Raw genomic sequence first — 21,119 nt, forward strand, 5'->3', positions numbered from 1 at the left:
TTCTATGGAGTAGGCTGATGACTGGTACCTGCCATAGGAAGCTGAAACTGCACTGGGAGGATGTGGGCTTTCTTTTCTGCGCTCCTCTGGATTCTCATCACAGGGTGGATTGTTTCCACAGGGCTCCGCCATTCAAGCAAAGCTCCAGTACCTTCGAATTCTGAATGAACTTCCGACCTTCACTGGTGTTTTATTCAACACTGTAGGCCTGGTCAGTGAGATGGTGGAATGGGGGAGGGGCAAAGTATGTGTGTTATGTGGGGCGGTGGAGGAGGGACCAGCTCTTGGCTGGAGACACAATGTCAGTCACCTCTCATGTTCAAAGCATCCAGTACCTCTATGGCTTCAACCAACTGCAAATCAAAAATAGTCTAAGAAAAAAAATGTGTTGCTACTGAGCATGTATAGACATTTTTCTTGTCATTATTCTCTAGACATAACAGTCTAACAACTATTTACACAATATTTGCACTGTGTCAGGCTTTGTAAGTAATCTTGAGGTGATTTTAAAGCATACATTAGAGTCAGATGTGATGCTACATGCTTGGAATTCCAGCATTCTAGAGGCTGAAGAACAAGGTTGAGGCCATTCTGGGATATGTAGGACTTTGTCTCAAAAGTACACAAGAATATAGGTGCAGATGCTATGCAAAAGCCATGTCATCTTATATAAGGAACTAAACAACCATGGATTTTAGTATCTGCAACAGAGTCCTGAAACCAACCCCCCATAGCTAATGAGGACCAACTATATCGGCTTCCAATGACACTTATCCATCCTTTTCTGCCCCTCTTCCTATATTCCAGACTTTGACAACCCTTGTTTGTAAAGGGCCAGATAGCAAATATTTTTTTTTGCCTTTGGTTGATAGAGCAAATGTACCTCTGTAGCAGCCAGTCAGCCTTGCTATCTTAGCATGAAAACAGCTACAATGTACTAACAAATGGGTGTTGCAATGTGCTAGTAACTAATTAAAGACACACAGAAAATTGAATTTCATAGAATTATCATGTTTCAGAAATATGGTTATTTTGACTTCTTTCCAATCTCTTAAAAATGTTTTGAAATCTTATTTTTAGCCATCGGGACATATGAAACAAGTGATGGGCCATAGTGTGCCAACCCTTGGTCTGTCTCTTTGCCTCTACATATACACACTTCCACAGTCCCCTAGTCCAGGTTTCCTGAGTGGCCATACTGCCCCCTACCTACCCAGCATCTGCACTGCACAGTAACGCTCTGGGGCAGGGCTCAGCTGGTACCACCCGTAAGACTGTTCCAGTCTAGTTGACACTGGTAAAAAGAAATCCAAATCATCTTACTGATTGGCTCCAGGTACTTGTCATGCTCTGTGGAACACGCTGTCGAGCTAGCATGGCATACTGGAGAAAATCTGCTTATCGAAGTGCTTGTAGGCAGACATAAGTGACTCCTGGGGTGATGGTTTGATGGCTTCAATGAGTTTGTCAGCTCCATGTAAGGGAATCCAGTGTGTCAGACCTAGAAGTAGCCATGTGTACATGGGAGATTTGTAGAACATTGAAAGCCCCCTGGCTCCACCCTTCACACATACCCTCAGATCTCTCTTTCCCCATCCTGCCATTGATCAGATGCCTTTTGGTCATTCCTTTGAGTCAAGGTTGCTAGCCCACCTATCAAAGTGTAAATCTGGGGAGACCGTCTTTAAGCACCTAAACAACCGTGAATGCCTTAGGACGGTTGGTGGAGGGTAGGGGAAAGGCAGGCATAATGCTGCCTAGTCAGGCAAAAGCATTGGTTAGAAGCTTTCGATGGCTTGCAGCAACTGTGGGAAGTACCTCCAGGCTTGACGAGAGAAAGTTCTCCAAAGGCACCAGAATAAAGCATAGTTCACCTACCTCACAATTTTGATGCAGCTCATTTAACTTACTGCTGTAGCTAAGATGTGATTTAGACTGAGGATCTAGAATCCTGTACTAGGGAGGTTCCAGACCATTTTCCCCTCAAGATTACCTTTTAAGCCCTGGCACTGAGCCCCAGGTATTTCTCCTCCCTTACCCCCACTCCTCACATACCCCATAAGAACCAACATAATACATATTTTTCTCTTTCTCATTGCCTCTTCTGCTACTGGACATGCTGCCTTGTACACTTGGACACTAGGACGAGAAGCACTCAGCCACCACTTTGCTGGTGGGACCCCGTCACGGCATCAGCCATGTTATTGACCTCAAAACCAACCTCACCACTGTGCTGTCCGAGTTCAGCAAGATCAGCAAGATCCAGCTGTTCCGGGAGAATCAAGGAGTGGCCCGAGTGGAGACCAGCATCATGGATGCCAAGGTGAGCCCTGCTTTGATGTGCTGCTTCTCTCCAGAAACACCCCACACACACAAGGAACAGGGAAAGAGAATTGGAGTATGTGAAGTGAGGCTCGGGGATTCTGAAGGGGCTTCTCCCTAGGGCTCTCTGTCTTTATCTCTCCCTTCTCCATCTTCTCAGACTTAGCCCACCTAAGATGGATAGTCAGCATACCATAGTTACTGTTCTATTGTTGTGATTAAGATACCAAAATGCCACGACCAACAAGACAACTCATGAAATAAGTCATTTACTTGGGATTTACAGTTTCAGAGGGCTAGAGTCCATGAACATCATGGCATGGAACATGGCAGCAGGCAGGCCAGCATGACACTGGCGCAGTAGCTGAGACACAAGTACAAGGAAGAGAGAGCTAACTGGGAATGGTGTGGGTTTTTGAAACTTCAAAATCCACCTCCTAGTGACATCTCCAAGAAGACCATACCTTCTAATCCTTCCCAAACAGCTCTGACAATTGGAAATGACCAAATATTCAAACCTAGGAGCCTATCGGGATCGTTCTCATTCAAGTTACCACCCAGCACTCTGGAGGACTGGAAAGTATCAGGTCAACCCGAGTCAGTACTCCACAGAGAACTGGAGCACTGTGTGCAAGCCAAACCATGGTTTTGCAATTATTCCTATCACAGCACACAGAGAAACTTGAACTTATGGCTATCAAGGCCAGCCTAAGCTATGTAGCTAGCTCATGTCTCAAATGAAAAAAAAAAAAGGAAGAAAATAAAATTCCTATAGCTGGGTATGGTGTGGCATACCTGTCTGTATTCATAGGCACTTGGTAAGCCATGAGGAAGATTAAATTTCACAACGAGTGAATCCATGTCTCAAAGTGATCATAAGTGTTCAACGTGTACAGGTATATGTGCACATGCAAGTGGAGTCCAAAGGTGTCTTCCTTAATTGCTCTCTGCCTTTTTGAGATAGGGTCTCTTACTGAACCAAGAGCTTGCCCCACAAGGCCCAGAGATCCTCCTGTCTTTATCTTCCCTGCGCTTGGATTGCAGGCACACTGCTGCTGAGTCCTGTTTGTTTACATGGCTGGTACTTGGGTCCTCGTGCTTACACTTTGCTAACTGAGCCATCTTCCCAGCTCTTGGGACTGGAGAGGAAGCTCGGTAATGGAGCACTTAATTAGCTTGGGGGGGGGTAGGTTCCCTCCCAGCACAGCCAAAGGTAAAAGAGAAAATCACTCTCACATGAACTTCAAGATCAATGGAGCAGCCTTAGAGATTCTGACCACCCTACTAGACCCGGCCTGTCTGCCTCAGAAATTAAAGAAATGAATGCCTTAACCCACCCCCACCCATCCCACATGTGTACTGATTGGGGACTACCCACTTTGAACTATGGAAGGTGAGTGTCTGAGCATGGACTTAGGGGGGCCTGGGGAGTAGAGAAACAATCAGAACCAACTTCCTCTTTCATTTCCCAGAGCCCTGCTCTCTTCAAACCTCAGCATTTTCCCCATAGAGCGAGACTTTCAGACTGGCAAGCAGCTGTCGCTGCCTCTGCAAGTCTGGCAGCAATGGTCAGCCACCCCCTCCACAGCTCTCCTGTTTGAATACAGTGACCTGTTGTGGGCCTGGTTGGGGGGGGGATGCAGGCCTGCCTGCCAGCTGGCAGAGGTACACAGGAGGAGGGACAGCTTTCCCTTCTTAAAGGATTGCCCACGAGGACATGTTGTTAACAGATTAAGAGGTGGAGTGTTTGCTGTTTCTAAAAAGAACCAATCATTTATTTTTGTGTTTGTAAAACCCAGGAAGCTTTAACATGTTCATTTTCCCACCTGTGATTCCCAGGATTCCCAGTGGCTTGGGAACCTGCCTGGTGCTGATGTTTAACTGGCTTGTGGCCACTTTCCCAACCATTTGGTTGCTACTCTCCTGGTTGTTGGGTAAAAGGCCAGATGAACTGCTAAGGAAGGGGGAAGAAAGGCAGGGCATGCAGGGGAGTGTGGCTCAGAGAAATGTAGGCAGGGCATGCAGGGGAGTGTGGCTCAGAGAGATGTAGGCAGGGCATGCAGGGGAGTGTGGATCAGAGAGATGTAGAAGGGAAGGGGGATAAAACAGAGGTCGGTTTGGGTTTCTTGTTTTCAGCTTTCAATATTCCATGAGTGAATTTTCCACATCAGTAGCAAAATAGAAATTTCACAAGAGGTTTTGAAAAATAGACACCTGGGCCCTACTCTGAAAATTACCAAAAAAAAAAAAATTTTTTTAAGACAGGGTTTCTCTGTATAGCCCTGGCTGTCCTGGAACTCGTTCTGTAGACCAGGCCCACCTCAAACTCACAGAGATCTGTGTCTGCCTCCTGAGTGCTGGGATTAAAGGCGTACGTGTGTCACCACTGCTCAGCAAACACTGATTTCATTGGATTTCAGGATTTATTTATTATTTTCATTTTCTCTAAATGATTTTGTAATATAACTAATTTGAGTGGGCATGCCAATATGCCCAGAGGCCTGAGAGGAAAGAGGCTGAATCAGGGTCAGTATGGATCTCCTGAGTAAAGGGTGATCTGCTTCTATGGGGTGATCCACCCATAGCAGTGAGCATGAATGAACATTTCAGAGAAATTACATTCTTATCAGGGCAACTAGAATCACAAGGACACATGACCCAACTTGACACAGCATCAGAACCTACAAAACTCTGGAATCACATGAGGTTCACCCTCTCGGGGAAGACACGCACACACAAATAAAAATAACTAAAATAAACCTCTTTCTTAAAAAGCAGTATGAAGTAAATGTCATAGATAAATGTGGTATGGAATATGGAATTAAAAGAACAAGAAGGAGTTAACCAGAACAAGCTTCCTCGAGAGGGTGTTTTAAGCTGGATCTTGAAGTGATAGGCATGAATTAGCAGAGAGAAGTGGGATGTGTTCAAAGGCAAGGAGCAAGCACGGAAATAAGCAAGCCATATGTGCAGGTCGATAAGCATAGTTGCTTGGCTGGAGAGGAAAATAAGGAGAGAAGAGATTGGAGAGATTAGGGGCGGGCAGAGCAAGTCGGTTAAAAGCCTCCCAGGCCAGTTTGAGGACTTTAGATTCAATGTGGTTGATTAGTAGGAATGCACTGTAGGTCCTTGAGCAGAGGGCTAACAGAATGAAGGCTGATTTGGACCAGCATGTAAGATAGGCGGAAGCAAGGCAACTGTAAGGCGAAGGAACAGATGTGAAATGCGTGCTGAGCATGGGTGGCCCCTCCTTTGTTGTACACAATGTGTGTGTTTTATTCCCAGCCCTATTGCCTATTGTACATATCCAATGCGCAGAAAGAACAGTGCCCCAGTGTAAAGAACTCCAGCACATCATGACTAGGTGGTGAGATAACACTACCTTTAGGGATAAATCGAAGATTGGGCTGAATAGATGGGGCAAAAAGGTTGCAGTTTAGGAGTGAGCAGTGAGCAATGGTCAGGTAGATGATATGAGTGCTCAAAGGTGTAAATCCAAGTGAAAAATGCTTCAGGTAGACCCTCTTAGGAACAACTAACATAATGCAAGAGGAAAACTTGGGGGAAATTATCCACTAGGTGTCATCATTGTTATAAGTTGTAATAGGATTTACCATGTACAATAGGTAGAATAATCCCCTCCTAAATATGTCTATTCCATAATCCTCCAAACCTGTGAATATGCTATGACAGAATGGAATAAGAAGTGCAGATGCAATTAGGATTGCTAATTGGCTGACCTTAAAATAGGGAGATTAGCATGAATTAGTCAAGTGGGACTAATGTAGTCAATAGAGTTGGTCTATGTGAGAGAATCTGGAGAAAGTTGGAGGGATGTAATGAGAGGACTTGGCTCACCCTTGATGGTCTTGATTAGGGAAGAAGCCAAGGACCAAGGAGTGTGGGTGACATCCAGGACCAGGGAAGGTAAGAAAATAGATCCAACTCTAGACCACCAAAAGTGACACAGACAGCCTTGCACTTGTCTTTTAACCCAGTAGCACTTGTATTGTACCTCTGACCTCCAAGACTTTAAAGGAATAGATGTATATTATGTGAGCTACTAAATTTGGAGTCATGTGTTATAGAAACAATAAGAAATTAATGCCACCAAAGTTTTAAAATAGCAAGTACTCATTACATTTTTCTGTTTCCTTCCTTTCTTTCCTTTATTTTACATTTGGTACAGGGTTTCTTGTATCTCACTCAGGCTGGCCTCAAACTTGCTCTATAGCTGAGATAACAAGAAGCCCATGAAGTGGTGATTTTCCTACCTCTACTTCCCAAGTGCTATGATTACAGTGTGTGCCACCATGCACAGTTTATGTGCCACCATACCCAGGGTCTTATATATGGTAGGCAAGCTGTGTATGTACTCTACAAACTGAGCTACATTCCCAGCTTTCATATGCTAGCATAAAGATATTGTTTAATTGATAAGCATGCCATTCGATGCCAGCTTTGTTACCAAAAAGCATCAGTGATACCTGCTGTGTGGCTTACCAATCCATGCTCTAAAAAATGGATGCAACATTCAGTCCTTTTCCACAGGAAAATGAACGATGGATAACAACATTATACTAATAGCTTGGTTGGAGTATAGATACCTCAGCAATTAACAAAATGCACTGGGGCTGGAAAGATGGCTCAGTGGTTAAGAGCACTGACTGCTCTTCCAAAGGTCCTGAGTTCAAATCCCAGCAACCACATGGTGGCTCACAACCATCTGTAATGAGATCTGATGCCCTCTTCTGGGCATGTATACCATGACATCTACATCCATGACACCTACAGTGTACTACATGTAATAATAAATCTCTGGGCCAGAGCAGACAGGGCCAGAGTGAGCAGAGGTACTGAGTTCAATACCCAACAACCACAATCATCTATACAGCTACAGTGTACTCATATACATAAAATAAATCTTTTTTTAAAAATGCACTGATTAGAGTTTTAAAGAATGGATAGAGTTTTAAAGAATGGATTGCATTCGTGCATGAGGATGGATGCCTACAAACCACCCAAGCACTTAGGAGGCTATAATGCCAGTGGATAGAGAGTTTAAGGCCAGGCTGGGTTATATAGGGAGATCCTCACTCAAACGGAAGGAAGGAGGGCAAGTGAGATGGTTCAGCAGGTAACGTAGCTTTCTGCCTAGTCCTGAGGACCTGAGTTTAATCCCCAGATCTCATACAATTTGAAAAGAGAACAAACTTCTATTAGCCGTCCTCTGACCTCCACACTCATGCCCTAGCACACCCAGAGAGTCCTATACATACAGAATCAATAAATGTAAAATAAACAGGAGAGCCTCTGGTTGTAAGATCAGTACACTACTACCCATAAAACATCAATTACACATCTATTTCAGCTGCCTGAAGTGCAGCAGAGGAGAGGGAAGTTAGAAATCAAACTTGGTCCAGTTCCTCCTAGACAACCCACTCTGGCCTGAGAATATTCTATTCCAGAAGGGTCTGCTAAAACAGATTATTCACTTGAAGCAGTACTTCCCATCCATGACTAACTGGAAGAGTCATGCCCAAAGATTTTGGATTTGGCTTTGTTTTGAAACAGTGTCTCATATAATCTACACTGGCCTCAAAGGATGACCTTGAACTTCTGATCCTACTTCCTCTACCCTCCAGAATGATGGGATCACAGGCATGCCTTCTCCTGAACACCTGTCTCATGTGTAAACATTTAAACTCTCTGATTACTCCTGCTGTTCCTCCCAGACCATTTAAGTAGGCATTGCTCGAGATGGATGCTGGATAGCTAAGTCTTTATAGGCTCCTGGGTGACTCTGCTGTACAGCTAGCTTGGGAACCATTGCTTTAAAGTGATATTCTGCCTCACCCCAAAATTGTCTGGCTATGCCCAATTAGCCTTCCCTGGTGTTATGGAGGAAAGAACTCAAATGGACTGGTCCCCTGTGGGACCAGTCAAGGACCCCCATCTGGTACCCTTGCCCCTCCAGGCCTTGGCTTCCCATCCTTTTTCTCTTGTCAGAGTTGCTGGAGTGAGCCAATTCTATACCAGGGCACCCCAGGAAGGAGATACAGCTGAAGCATGTCCAATTAATCCCTGCTGTAGCTTCTCCTGGCTGCCTAATGCCTTAAACTCCATTCTCCTTATCTCATTTTCCACTTGAAGATGGCCTGGGCATATTTAGTTACAGCTTTCACTCAGCTGCCTCGTTCATAGTAGAGAAAACATGAGGTAGTGTTCACATATTGTTCTCTCAGAGACAACAAACTGAAACAGACACCTCTGGGCCATTACCATACTCCATTACTATAGAAGCACATAAGGTCAAAAAGGAAACAATCAAAGGGATGTCCCATGGGATCTCTTGAGGCCCAGCACGTCTCCAGTTCTCCTGCTCTAGCTTTATTGCTCTAGTGCTTTCTGTATGGACAAGTGTTACATGGGCCATCATGATCATTGAAATTCTATTTAAGGTAAATGGTTGTTTTCGAACTTTTCTGAAACCTATCTAACCTCTGCTCACCTTCCTTTAATTCTTTTTTTTTTTTTTTCAAACATCTGTCTTTAAGGGGAAAAAAGGTTTACTTATTATGAATTCAACATCCTGCATGTATGACTGTAGTCCAGAAGAGGGCACCAGATCTCATTATAGATAGTTATGAGCTACCATGTGGTTGTTGGGAATTGAACTCAGGACCTCTGGAAGAGCAGCTAGTGCTCTTAACTGCTGAGCCATCTCTCCAGCACCTCTTAATTCAATTTTTACCCCTTTTGGCAAAAGCTGATCTGTGTTCTTTTATGAGCCACGCTCCCATGGTGGGACCCAGTTGGATATTTGGAAGAAAAGCTACTGATGGGATGGGCATGGTTTCTTGAGCCACTTTTTGATGTGCTTGGCCTTCTTAAAGTGCAAGATCTTGCCCTCTTGCTGTTTTATCGATGATACTGGACTGCCTGGGGGTAAGGAGAAACTGAAGAGAAATCAGTTAATCCAGTTAGTCAGATTCCAGTCAGTAATTCTGTCCATAGTCAGCCAACCCACCAGCCAAGTAACTAAGGAAGAAAGGAAGAGAGAGAGAGAGAGAGAGAGAGAGAGAGAGAGAGAGAGAGAGAGAGAGAGAGAGAACAGAAGAAAGACAAAAATAAGGCTGTCTGGCATTCTTGCAGCCCAGCCAGGGTCAGCAAACCCATCCACTTGTCGCTCCATCAATCAACCACTCTTCCTGGGCAAAATAGTCCTATATTCTGTCAGCCAATGTCATTTCCTCAAAGAAGCTTCTTCTAGCCTCTGAAACCAAATGTCACATATGCACATATTCATGCCCAGCCCACATTGCTCTAGGATAATCTATGTTCTGGTAGCTTTGTAATTTGTCTTCACGGTTCTTATCACACCTTGTGGTCATATTTGTTTTTGAGATTATTTGGTGTATGACTTATTGCCAGTTACATCGTAAGCTCCACAAAGGCAGGGGCCTGGTTGTTCTGTTCTGGAATGAGTGGCTATAGCTGGCAGCTGATCTTGCTCTTCAGGAGGTGGCTCATCACTGTGTCACAGTTTGCCGGGTGGACAGGACAAAATGCAGGTACCTTTTAGCTGGAGGAAGTAGCACAGGTTAAGGTAGGAAAGGGATGAGATAGCTTGGCAAGTTAAATTATATGCCATTGTTTGAACGTAAGGTGAGCGATGGTGAGATGGGAAGAGGGCGTATAAGCCAAGCTAAGACAATGTGGTTGAAGATGTAGGGTTCATGTAGTAGGAAGATGTAGGTCCAGATCCCGTTGTAAGGTAGTTGGATTTCATCAGTATTGACTGTGTTAAGTTACAATAAGAGTTGTGCATTAGAAAGACTCCTTAGGTGGCAATAAGGAAGTGAAATAGGAAGACAATAGAGGCAGAAAAAGCCAATTAGTGGGCTACTGGAGATCCTTAAGTTATCATCATACCCCCACCTCTCCCGGAGTGTGAGATGACAAAGTGTACCTACAGATGAGGCATAAATACACACAGATGAAGCAACTTGAGACTGGAGACACAAGGCAAGGCTGAGAACCTGCCTCCTCCCGCCCCTCTTCTCAGCATCATCACATACCTTGAGCAGTATGGAGAAGTCAGTGGGGTCCTAAAATAAAGTCATAGCAGTGAGAATTGCCATGTTCACAAATGCCCTGAGGTAAACCTAGTGACTCTTGTGTCCTCCCAGTAATGATGGCAGCAGCTGTCACCATCCAAACCTCTACAAGTCTTTCTGGCTCTCCTGCCTCAGTCTACCTTTTTTCTCTATCTATCTTATATAAGGCTGACCATTCTGTTGTGACTCAGAAGTTTCCATTAACTGAAGATACAAACATCATCAGAGTCCCTTGCTAATAATGACTGGAAAACATTTATTTATTTATTTATTTACATCCCAAATGCTGCCCCCTCACAGAGTCCCTCCCCAACCTCCTCCCATTAACCTATGAGAGGATGCCCCGCCCCCAGATATCCCGGTATCCACCCAACCACAGTGCATCAAATCTCTGCAGAATTAGGCGCATCTGCTCCCAATGAGGCAGGACAAGGCAGCCCTCTGCTACATATGTGCCCAGGGTGGGTGGGGGGGGTGTCTGTCCAGCCAGTGTATGCTCTTTGGTTGGTGATTCAGTCTCTACCCAGGTTAATTGACTCTGTTGGTCTTCCTGAGGGGTTTCTATCCCCGTCAGGGCCTTCAATCCTTCTCCCCACTCTTCCATGAATGAGTCAATGACCTATGTCCCATCCAATGTGTGGCTGTGGCTATCTGCATCTCATTCCGTCAGCTGCTAGTTAGAGCCTTTCAGAGGACAGTTAAACTAGGGTCCTGTCTAACAAAGTATCATTAATAGTGTCAGGGATTGGAGCCATACATGGGATGGGTCTCAAGTTGGGCCAGTTATTGGTTAGCCATTCCTTCAGTCTCTGCTCCATATATGTCCCTGCATTTCTTGTAGACCAGACAAAGTTTAGGTAGAAAATTTGTGAATGGGTTGGTTCCTTATTCCTTCACTGGGGGGGGGGGCAGGTCCTGCCTGGCTAAAGGAGGTGGCCTCTTCAGGTTCCATGTCCCCACTGTTAGGCATCTCTGGTAAGGTCATCCGCACTGACTCCTGGGAGCCTCCCCATCTCAGGTGTCAGGGAGTACCTAGAGAGTCCCCCCACATCCCCACCCCCAGGCAGCTGCAGATTTCCATTCATTCTCCTGGCCTTTCTGGGTCTCTCTCTTTTCTCTTCCCACACCTGATCCTGCTCCCCAATTCCTCTCCCCTCTCCACCCAGGTACCTCCCTCCCTCTACTTCCCATGACTATTTTGTCCCCCGTCCCTTGTCTAAGTGGGATTCAAGCATCCTCACTTGGGTCTTTCTTCTTATTTACCTTCTTTGGATCTGTGGGGTATATCATGGCTATTCTGAACTTTTGGTTTGGTTTGGTTTGGTTTGGTTTGGTTTGGTTTGGTTTGGTTTGGTTTGGTTTTTCCAGACAGGGTTTCTCTGTGTAGTTCTGGCTGACCTGGAACTCACTCTGTAGATCAGGCTGGCCTTGAACTCAGAAATCTGACTGTCTCTGCCTCCCAAGTACTGGGACTAAAAGGCATGCGCCACCACTGCCCGGCTATTCTGAACTTTATAGCTAATATCCACTTATCAGTGAGTACATACCATGCATGTCCTTTTGAGTCTGGGTTACCTTACTCAGGATGATATTTTCTAGTTGACTAGATAGCAATTAATCCTTGGTTCCACTCATGAGAAAAGAGCCACTTCTCAATATATATAGACTGTTCCTTTTTCCCCTCCATGGTATTTCATGAATTTAATAGAAGCATCATTAGTCATTAACTTGTTCCTTCAGTGACAATACAAATGCCTTACTGTGACATGCATTGGAACTGGATATTCAAACACTATTTAATTAATGAAGCTGGATGTAGTAGCACTCTAGAGGCTGGGACCAGAGGATTGCTGCAGTATAGGATTAGTATGGGATACATAATACAGGTCAAGCTAGACTACAAGATGAGACCTTGTCTCAAAAAAGGTATTTGACTCATGACATTGTGTATTTTGAGAAAGTATAAAGCCGGGCATGGTGGTGCACGCCTTTAATCCCAGCACTCAGGAGGCAGAGGCAGGAGGATTTCTGAGTTCGAGGCCAGCCTGGTCTACAGAGTGAGTTCCAGGACATCCAGGGCTACACAGAGAAACCCTGTCTTGAAAAACCAAAAGAGATGGGAGAGAGAGAGAGAGAGAGAGAGAGAGAGAGAGAGAGAGAGAGAGAGAGAGAGCTGGGGTGAGCATTAAATGAAACACTGATTCAGGAACCCCAACACAGAGATAACGCTGATCCACCATGGGGAGAATCAGGGGTTGTAGATGAAGCCTGCAGCCTACAAAAGGTAGAAAGCTACACAAGAAAAGCCAGCTAGAGAGCAATACAGACTGGGCTGGAAAATGCTTCGGTGGATAAGTGCACTTGCTGCCCTTCCAGAGGACCTGAGTTCATTTCTCAGCAACCACATCATCAAGCAGCCCATGACCACCTGTAATTTTAACTCCATCTTTTGTGGCTTCCTAGGACACCTGCACAAATGAGTGAATGCTATCATGCATACATGAAGATATAAATTTTAAAAATAAAGACACCAATGCAAAGATGATCACAGAACCAGAGCACCGTGTCACCTCACAGAAACAGAGATCAAAAGCAAAAAGTGATCGCTGTTGGCAAAAGGTTCCTGAGAAGCTGAAGGGGAAGGATCATGAATCCCAGGCTAGCCTGGGCTACATACTGAAATCTTCTCCCAAAACTAAACCCAACAAAAAATGTACCATGTTCACGAAGAGTTGTGCATGCCTGTAATGCCAGCCCTTGGGAATCTGAGGTATGAGAATTACCAAGATTTTGAGGCTAGCCCAGGCTACACTGTCTCAAACAAACAAAAGGTAGCAAGTTAAGAGAAGCGTTGAATAGATCAAACTATGCCCTGTAAGCTTGACTTTAACTCACCACCTGCCTCTATAAATATTTATATTAACACAATCATACCCATTTGTTTAGTTTACAGATTATCTATGGATGGCTATTTTTATAGCCTGTAATTTCAGCGCCACCACACTATGGTGGCAGTGCTGTTTCAACAAAACCTGGGTGACCTGTAAGATCTAAAATACTTTTACTCTAACCCTGAAGTAGGACATGGTGGTGGAAGCCTGTAATCCTAATATTTAGGAGGCTGAGGTAGGAGGTCTCAATTCAGGAACAAGCTTGAGTTGCGACCCTGTATCAGCAATACATACACACTGGCTGGAGACGTGACTCAGAAATTAAGAGCTCTGGTGGCTCTTCCAGAAGACACAGGTTTCATTCTCAGTAGCCACATGTCAACTTAAAATCAATTCATAGCTCTAGTTCTCAGGGATCCAATGCCTTCTTCTGGTCTCCAAGGACACCAGACAAGCGTGTTGTGCACTGACATGCATGCAGGCAAAACAATCATACACATAAAATAAAGGAAAAAATTTAAACAGATCAATAAATAAAACATACAAACAAGCACTGAGCTCTGGTCTGAATGAACTACTATATGTTCAGCTCAACCCTGAAAATTAGCAAAGAAAACTGATCAGACTTCAGCCACCAGCTAAACTAGTTTGAATTCAGAACTGTTCCAAAGGCAGTTGATTTCGTTGTTGCTTGAGTTTTATTAAATGCTCACAAAGGCCCTTCATTTTTACTAGTAAGGTCCTAATGATTTCTCTCCTGGGCTGCTTCAGTCACCTCCTAACCAAGAAGGGATGCTCCCTCTTCATTTTGGGGGCCTTTTATTTGGTGGTGCTGGAAATCAAACCTAGGGCCTCGCTCATGTTAGGCAAAGATACTACTACGGAGTCATATTCCCTGTTTGAAACAGGCTTTATTGCAGGCCAGGCTGTCCTCCAATTCACTAAGTATCCAAGGCAACCCTGAACTTCTGGTTTTCCTGCCTTCACCTCCAAACACTAGCATTATGGGCACATGCTACACCTTAACCTGGCTTTCCAAGTAAAGTCCTCTAGTAACCCCAAGGTCACAGCTCCTCATAGTCCATGGCTCCCTTCTCAGCCAGTCTGCACAAGTTATTATCTCACTTCAATGTGTTCCTACTTACCCAAGTGACACTTTTAAAAGGAGAGATGAACTCTCAAGAAGGTTGCTGTTTTGTGTATCTTTGTAGGGATCTCTCAAACAGTTAAGCAGGTAACGCAAGGCTCAGTCCACAGAGTGTGATAATATTTCAAAACGTAGATTTAAAAACAGCAACAGGGGCTGGAGAGATAGCTCAGCGGTTAAGAGCACTGACTGCTCTTCCGAAGGTCCCGAGTTCAATTCCCAGCAACCACATGGTGACTCACAACAATCTGTAATGGGATCCAATGGTCTTTTCTGGTGTGTCTGAAGATAGCTATGGTATACTCATATACATAAGATAAATAAATAAATCTTTTAAAAAATTAAAAAACAGCAACAATTGGGACCAGAGAAGTGGTGTGATAGCAGAGTGTTTGCCCAGAGTGCACAAAGTCTTACACTCCATTTCTAGCACTGAAAAAGAAATAATAAGGACCTTGTTGATATGAGATTTTCTGTAAAAAGTGGATCATTGGGGTCAAATAAATTTGGAATACTAAAATCTTCTTTGACATTGCATGGAGTATAATAGTTAGTATATCATATGATCTGTAATTCCCATAACAAAATTATCTGCATAGCTTGTTTAACCTACCACCCTTAACTCCAGACCTAGGAAGTTCTTTTAAGAAGCACCAATAAACACCTGGACAGTGGTGGTGCACACATTTCATCACAACACTTGGTGGGTAGAGGCAGGTAGATCTATAAGCTCAAGGCCATCCTGGTCTACGCAGTAAGTTCCAGGACAGCCAGTGTTCCACAGAGAAAACTTGTCTTGAGAGAGGGGGAGAGGGAGAGAGAACAATAAGAAAGAAAGAAACAGAAAAAGGAATACCAGTAAGGGACTGGAGAGACAGTTGAGAGCACTGGCTGCTCTTTTAGTGATCCTGAATTCAATTCCCAGAGCTCACAAATGTCTATAATAGGATCTGGTGCCCTCTTCTGGTGTGCAGACAACAATGCAGAGGAAGCATCTGCGCACACGCAGCGCGTGCTTGTGCGTGCGCGCGCGCGCGCGCGTGTGTGTGTGTGTGTGTGTGTGTGTGTGTGTGTGTGTGTGTATATACATACATACAATACATACATATTGTTTTGTAAAGAAATACCGCTGGTGGTGGATTTCTGAGTTCGAGGCCAGCCTGGTCTACGGAGTGAGTTCCAGGACAACCAGGACTACACAGAGAAACCCTGTCTTGAAAACACCCCCCCCCAAAAAAAAGAAAGAAAGAAAAAGAAATATCAATAGACTAACACAGTGGCTCACACATGTATTTTCAGCACTTTTAAAATGAAGACAGAAGGATTGCTAAGCATTTGCAGCCAGCCTAGGTTATAAAGTCTCTGACTCAGACTCTGTTGCCTGCCTTTGGATCTCTTTGCCCTAATTGGGCTGCCATGCTGGCCTCAGGGAGAGAAGATGTGCTTAGTCCTGATGAGACTTGATGTGCCAGGGTGGGTTGGTACTCAGCAGGGGCCTCCCCTTCTTCATGGAATGGGATGGGAGGGTAGAACTGGGAGAAAAGGAGGGAGGGGTGCAATCAGGATGTAAAGTGAATAAATTAATTGATGAATGAAAAAGAGACCAAAAAAAAAAAAAAGGTAAAGTAAATTCCAGAGGTACAGAGTGAGAATTCTATGTCAAAAGAAAAAAAAAGTCAGCAGTCATTTCCAGGCCACTTTGGAAAATACAGAAAATAGAGAGATCAGAAAAGTGCAATCAGGGCGTAAACCAGAAAAGTTTTGTCCCTACTGTCACAGGACTCTGTTCTGTGGAGTATTGTATCCAGGGAACTCATTTGGGTGGTGTCAGAACATATGGAGAGGAGCAAAGGGTACTTCACGCGACCAAGATGCTTACATTCCAGGATATTCCAGGCCATCCCTCAGCCTAGCCTAGATTCGCAGCTTCACCCCCACTCTCCCAGCTGGTCCACACATCTGCTGAGCTCTGACAAATGCAAATCCAGCCACAGAGCAGTCACATGATGTTACATAAGTTTAGACGTCTTCAGGAAAGGTGGTTCATGAAATGCGTGAGTAAAGGTTTCTTTACTGCTGAGACCTAAAGAAGCATTTACTACAGAGGAATATCACGTCAAAGGAAACTGCCTGGCCATGGAACTCAAGTACAGGTTTGGAATGTTTGGTTCCTGGAACTACTCAACATGTCTTTTCTTTGTTACTCTCCTCCCAGAAATGTCTCCCTCCCGCCTTCTCATGTCTTTATGTTTTGAACCATCTTTTCCGTAGCCTCTGGTGCTGTTGATGGAGTGGCCTGAAGCCACCAACTTTGCCTGCTTGATTGCGGGGTACTGCCGACTTCTGCTGGATTCCAGGAAGATGGTCTTCTCCAGGCCTGCTAGCCAGCCTCTTCCACCTCCAATGATAAAGGCAGGTAGGGCTCAGCCTCGGTTTTTGGTGTGTCTAAGGCCTTCTGGACTCTGATGTCATAGAGGAAGGGACTCCACTGTCCTAGTGCTTAGTTTGTGCCAGCAGCACCAGCCTGTTTGGCAGCAGCCAGAACTGTAACACCCCCCCTGTGGACACACCTCACTGGCAAGCACGCAAAGCCTTCACATGTCCCTGTTCCACAAAGGATGCCTGTGACAACACACTATGACTGAGTCCGTGGATACATAAGATGAAAGTACCAATTACATAATAGAGCCAATTAGAGAATTGCATTGGCCAGGTCTGATAGCATATACTCGTAATGGCACGTGGTTGCAATGCCAGCTACCGAGGAGGTAGAGGCAGAAAGAGTCGAAGGCCAGCCAAGGATCATATTGCTTCTAAGACAGAGCTTTAGTGATCTAGGAGAGATTTCTACCTGTTCTAGCCTTGCTGAAATAAGGTTGAAAATTAAAATAAGATTTCCTCTTTGTTGGTCACATTCGGGATTGAGAGAATGTCTGAAATTTGACTGTCACTGAAGACTGGGGGTGGGGGAGACTGGGAATGCCCAAAAGAAGGCCTGAAAACAGAAGGGAGAGACCAGTAAAGAGCAAATGTAGCCTCCAAGCAAACGGCTTCCCAGTTAGGGTACTTAGTGTGTGGTTACTTCTCAGAGACATTCCAGTGATGGTACAAACAGAGGCCTTGAGGGGAGGGGGGGAGAGATGTCCAGCCTGGGTGCTCCTGCCCAGAGGGTACAGAGGGGTCACAGAGAACTGGGTCCTTCATGTGACAGTCCTCAGGCTCACCTGTGCACAAGAAGTCTTCCTAACTCCCAGCATCACAGACAGACTGAGAGCAAACCCCGGGATTCACCCTTGTCATAAACTGAACACTTAACCCACTTGACGATATTATTAAACCTGCAAGACTCTCTTGGCTTTAGGTCACTGCACTTGATGGAGACTAGGGTATCTCTGAGCAGAAACACATTCCTGGCTGATGACCCAGCACTGAGAAAACTGAGGATTACCCATCTTAAACATTGCTCTTTATCACGAACAAGTCAATCACATGCACAGCAAGCCCAACTTTCGACCTCATATCACTGTAGTTGAAAGGTAGTTCATCCCATGTAGATTTGCGGAAGGACAGGTGGTCGCAAAGGAAGAGATGCCCACATAGTAGATGAAAGGAACAGAATTGCAACAAGAAGACACTGAGTGGGGGCGTGAGAGTTTGCATGGCTGTGAGAGTTTGCATGGCTCTAGATGACTACCTCAAAGAGGCAGCTGTGCTTTGCAAACTTACAGATGGTCAAATGTTGGAAAAACCAGTTAGCATTCTCAGTGTCACCTATGACCCTCTTCTGGCTAGTCACATCCAAGTAATTTGTACCTTTTACTGAGCACAGAGTGGGGTTGTGGAGAGAGTGGGTAGAAAAGCAGAAGGCAGAAGGACAAACATGGAGCCAGTCAAGGAAGAAGCAGGAGGAACAGGGAGAGCTATTTGGGAGTCTGTTTTTGAGAGATCAGTAAGCATGGTTATGTAGTCCCGCTCTGAGCCATGCCATGAGCACTCTAGCCCATGCTTATTGCAGGTATCCCCCTTTCCTATAAAGAGTTGGCATGGAGCCCAAGACACCGGTTGCATGAGTTCCTGAGGCCTCACTGAACACCTTCTATGTGGCTTCCCTGTTGCTTTTTCAAAGTTAGGTCTGCTTTCTTAGGTTCTCTTGGAGCTAGGCATGACTTTCACATCCCTTTTCCAAGGCTCCAGTCCCCAAGAGACTCTTTGCACACCTGCAGAGTGGCAGAAGCTCAGGGTTCCCTTCGCAAATGGGTCTCTGTCTCCATTTAGGAGACAAATGGACTACTGTAGTGTCGCTGCCATTTACATTGCTTCTCCTTAAGAGGGAAACAGAAGCAACAAGGAAAAAAAACATGTTTCTCTTTCCTCTTCTGACCAGAAACATATGAACTTGAGTTTGATATTACCTCCATGGAGGCTGGTTAGGTGTTTGGGGGTCATTTCTTGGCCTTCTGAACTACTGGGTACCAGGTTGACAGCAGCCAGTGACAGAATGCTCTTACTGTGTAAGGTAACCCTCCTAGCTTGGCCCAAATTCAACAGAGTGCGGGGCTGATAAACACATCTTTTCTCGTGCCCGCTAAGAGTAGAGAGGTGCTGCTGAAGAGGTTTCAGCCCAAGCTGCAGTGGATTGCCAGTGCCTTCCTGCTCTTGAAGACCTTTAGGATCACCACCCAAAGCTGAAATGACTTTCCCCCTTCAGCTCTCACTTTCATTCTAGAGCAGAAGTTCCAGTCCTTTAGCTAAAGCCATAGTAGACAGGCATCTAGCCATCCTGGTGGCACAGGCATATTAATCCTGCCCTTTTGGAAGGTTGAGACACAAAGATTGCAAGTTCAAGATCTGCCTTGACACCAGGGCTATAGAGAGAAGAGGTGTTCTTCACACCTTCAGCTGGGTTTTTCCCAGGGACCAAAGTCACAATCTATTCCAGCCATGGTCTCCATGGAAAGGAAAAAGAAGTCTGGCTAGGGCTTTTTTTTTTTTTTTTTTTTTTTTTGGCTCACAGAAGCTGTTGTCTACCAACTAGCCCAGACCAGTGCTCAGCCTACCAGGCCAAAATGATGCTGTTAACCCAGCAGCAATGGAAGGAGCATCATATCTTGCAAACCTGGAAAAACAGGAGAATGAGAAAGTGATAGGGAAGGAAGCCTTTCCCTCACAGTATTTCACTTCATTCACTAAACAGATATTTCTCAAGGACCCATCATGACAGATGTTGGCAATACAGCTGGGCATAACAGCTATGATTCTTTTGGTGGTTTGCCTTCACACAGCCTACAGTCTAGTGGAGAAAATATGGACAGATAATTTCAGAATGGTGCCAGTATAGTAAAGTAGCCTGTCATTAACATGAAGAAAGTGCAGCAGCCATAGCACCTACACACACAGACACACAGACAGGCAGACAGACAGACAGACAGACACACACACACACAGACACACACACACACACACACACACACACACACACACTAAGTAGTGGAAAGAAATAAGAACAGAAAAGGAAGACAGGAAGAAGGATCCAGAAGCAGCCATGAGTTCCCTGTATCTGCTGGGTAACCCAAGAAAATAAGGCCTTGGCGATCCCATTTAGGACCTCAGTTAGAGAAACTCCACATATTCTAACATGTTTAGGAACAGTTTACTATGCTGAACAGAATATTCTTTATATATATATAAACTTTACCAGTTTTCATGTGTATATAAGCCAGCAAGCTGAGTGCAGGGATTCACATCTCTAATCACAGCCCCTAGGAGGCTGATGTAGGAGGATTACACATTCAAGACCAGCCTAGGCTACAAAATGAGAACCTGCCCCCACCCCATGCCCCAAGAAAACACCCAGAAACAAGTTAGACTGAGCATACTACTTTTTTTTTATCTTTTTTATGATTCAGAAAGACCATGAAGTTTTCACAGGGCTTCTATATCATGATTATGACCAATTAACACAATACTATAAAATATACCAGGGTTATTCATATTATATCATATAGAAATACATTGCTCCTTTTAATTATTATATTATATGCTACTGTATAGAATACATATTATTTATCAGTTCATAATGTGACAGACATTTGGGTTGTTTTTACCTTTTAGCTTATTATGAATAATGATGTTAAACATTCATGTCCCATTTTGTGGGATTTTTGTAGCTTTTTATTTCTTTTCATTATAAGCCTAGGTGTAGAGCAGTCAGTCAAATGATATCTATGTTGAATCTATGGAGAGGAAGGGCCTATTTTCTAAAATGACTCCACCATTTTATATTCCTACCATCAATAGTGGAGAAGTATAACTTCATCAGTATTTGTTGTTGCCTGTCTTATTACATCCATCATAGTGGACAGAAGAAGCAACTCCTGATGTTTATTCACAGTTCATGAATGGCCACTGATATTGAACATATTTCATGTGCTCACTGACCTTTTGTATATCTTCTTTCATTCAAATCCTTTTTTTTTTTTTTTTTTTTTTTTTGGTTTTTCGAGACAGGGTTTCTCTGTGTAGCCTGTCTGTCCTGGAACTCACTCTGTAGACCAGGCTGGCCTCGATCTCAGAAATCTGCCTGCCTCTGCCTACCAAGTTCTGGGATTAAAGGTTTGCACCACCATGCACAGCTACTCT

The 21,119-nt window shown here is 44.5% G+C and overlaps 1 protein-coding gene across 3 annotated transcripts in view; it reads left to right on the forward strand.

Moving 5' to 3' along the window:
* Frmpd3 (FERM and PDZ domain containing 3) overlaps positions 1-21,119 on the forward strand; it is a 93,133-nt gene that overhangs the window by 60,125 nt on the left and 11,889 nt on the right. For all 3 annotated transcript variants that reach the window (XM_021188087.1, XM_029534494.1, XM_029534495.1), the window contains 3 exons: positions 122-211; positions 2,144-2,323; positions 16,752-16,896. In XM_021188087.1, coding sequence (XP_021043746.1) covers positions 122-211; positions 2,144-2,323; positions 16,752-16,896 — 415 coding nt within the window. The remainder of the gene's footprint in view (positions 1-121; positions 212-2,143; positions 2,324-16,751; positions 16,897-21,119) is intronic.

The sequence above is a fragment of the Mus pahari genome, chromosome X (assembly GCF_900095145.1).
Source record: "Mus pahari chromosome X, PAHARI_EIJ_v1.1, whole genome shotgun sequence".
Classification (NCBI taxonomy): Eukaryota; Metazoa; Chordata; class Mammalia; order Rodentia; family Muridae; genus Mus; species Mus pahari.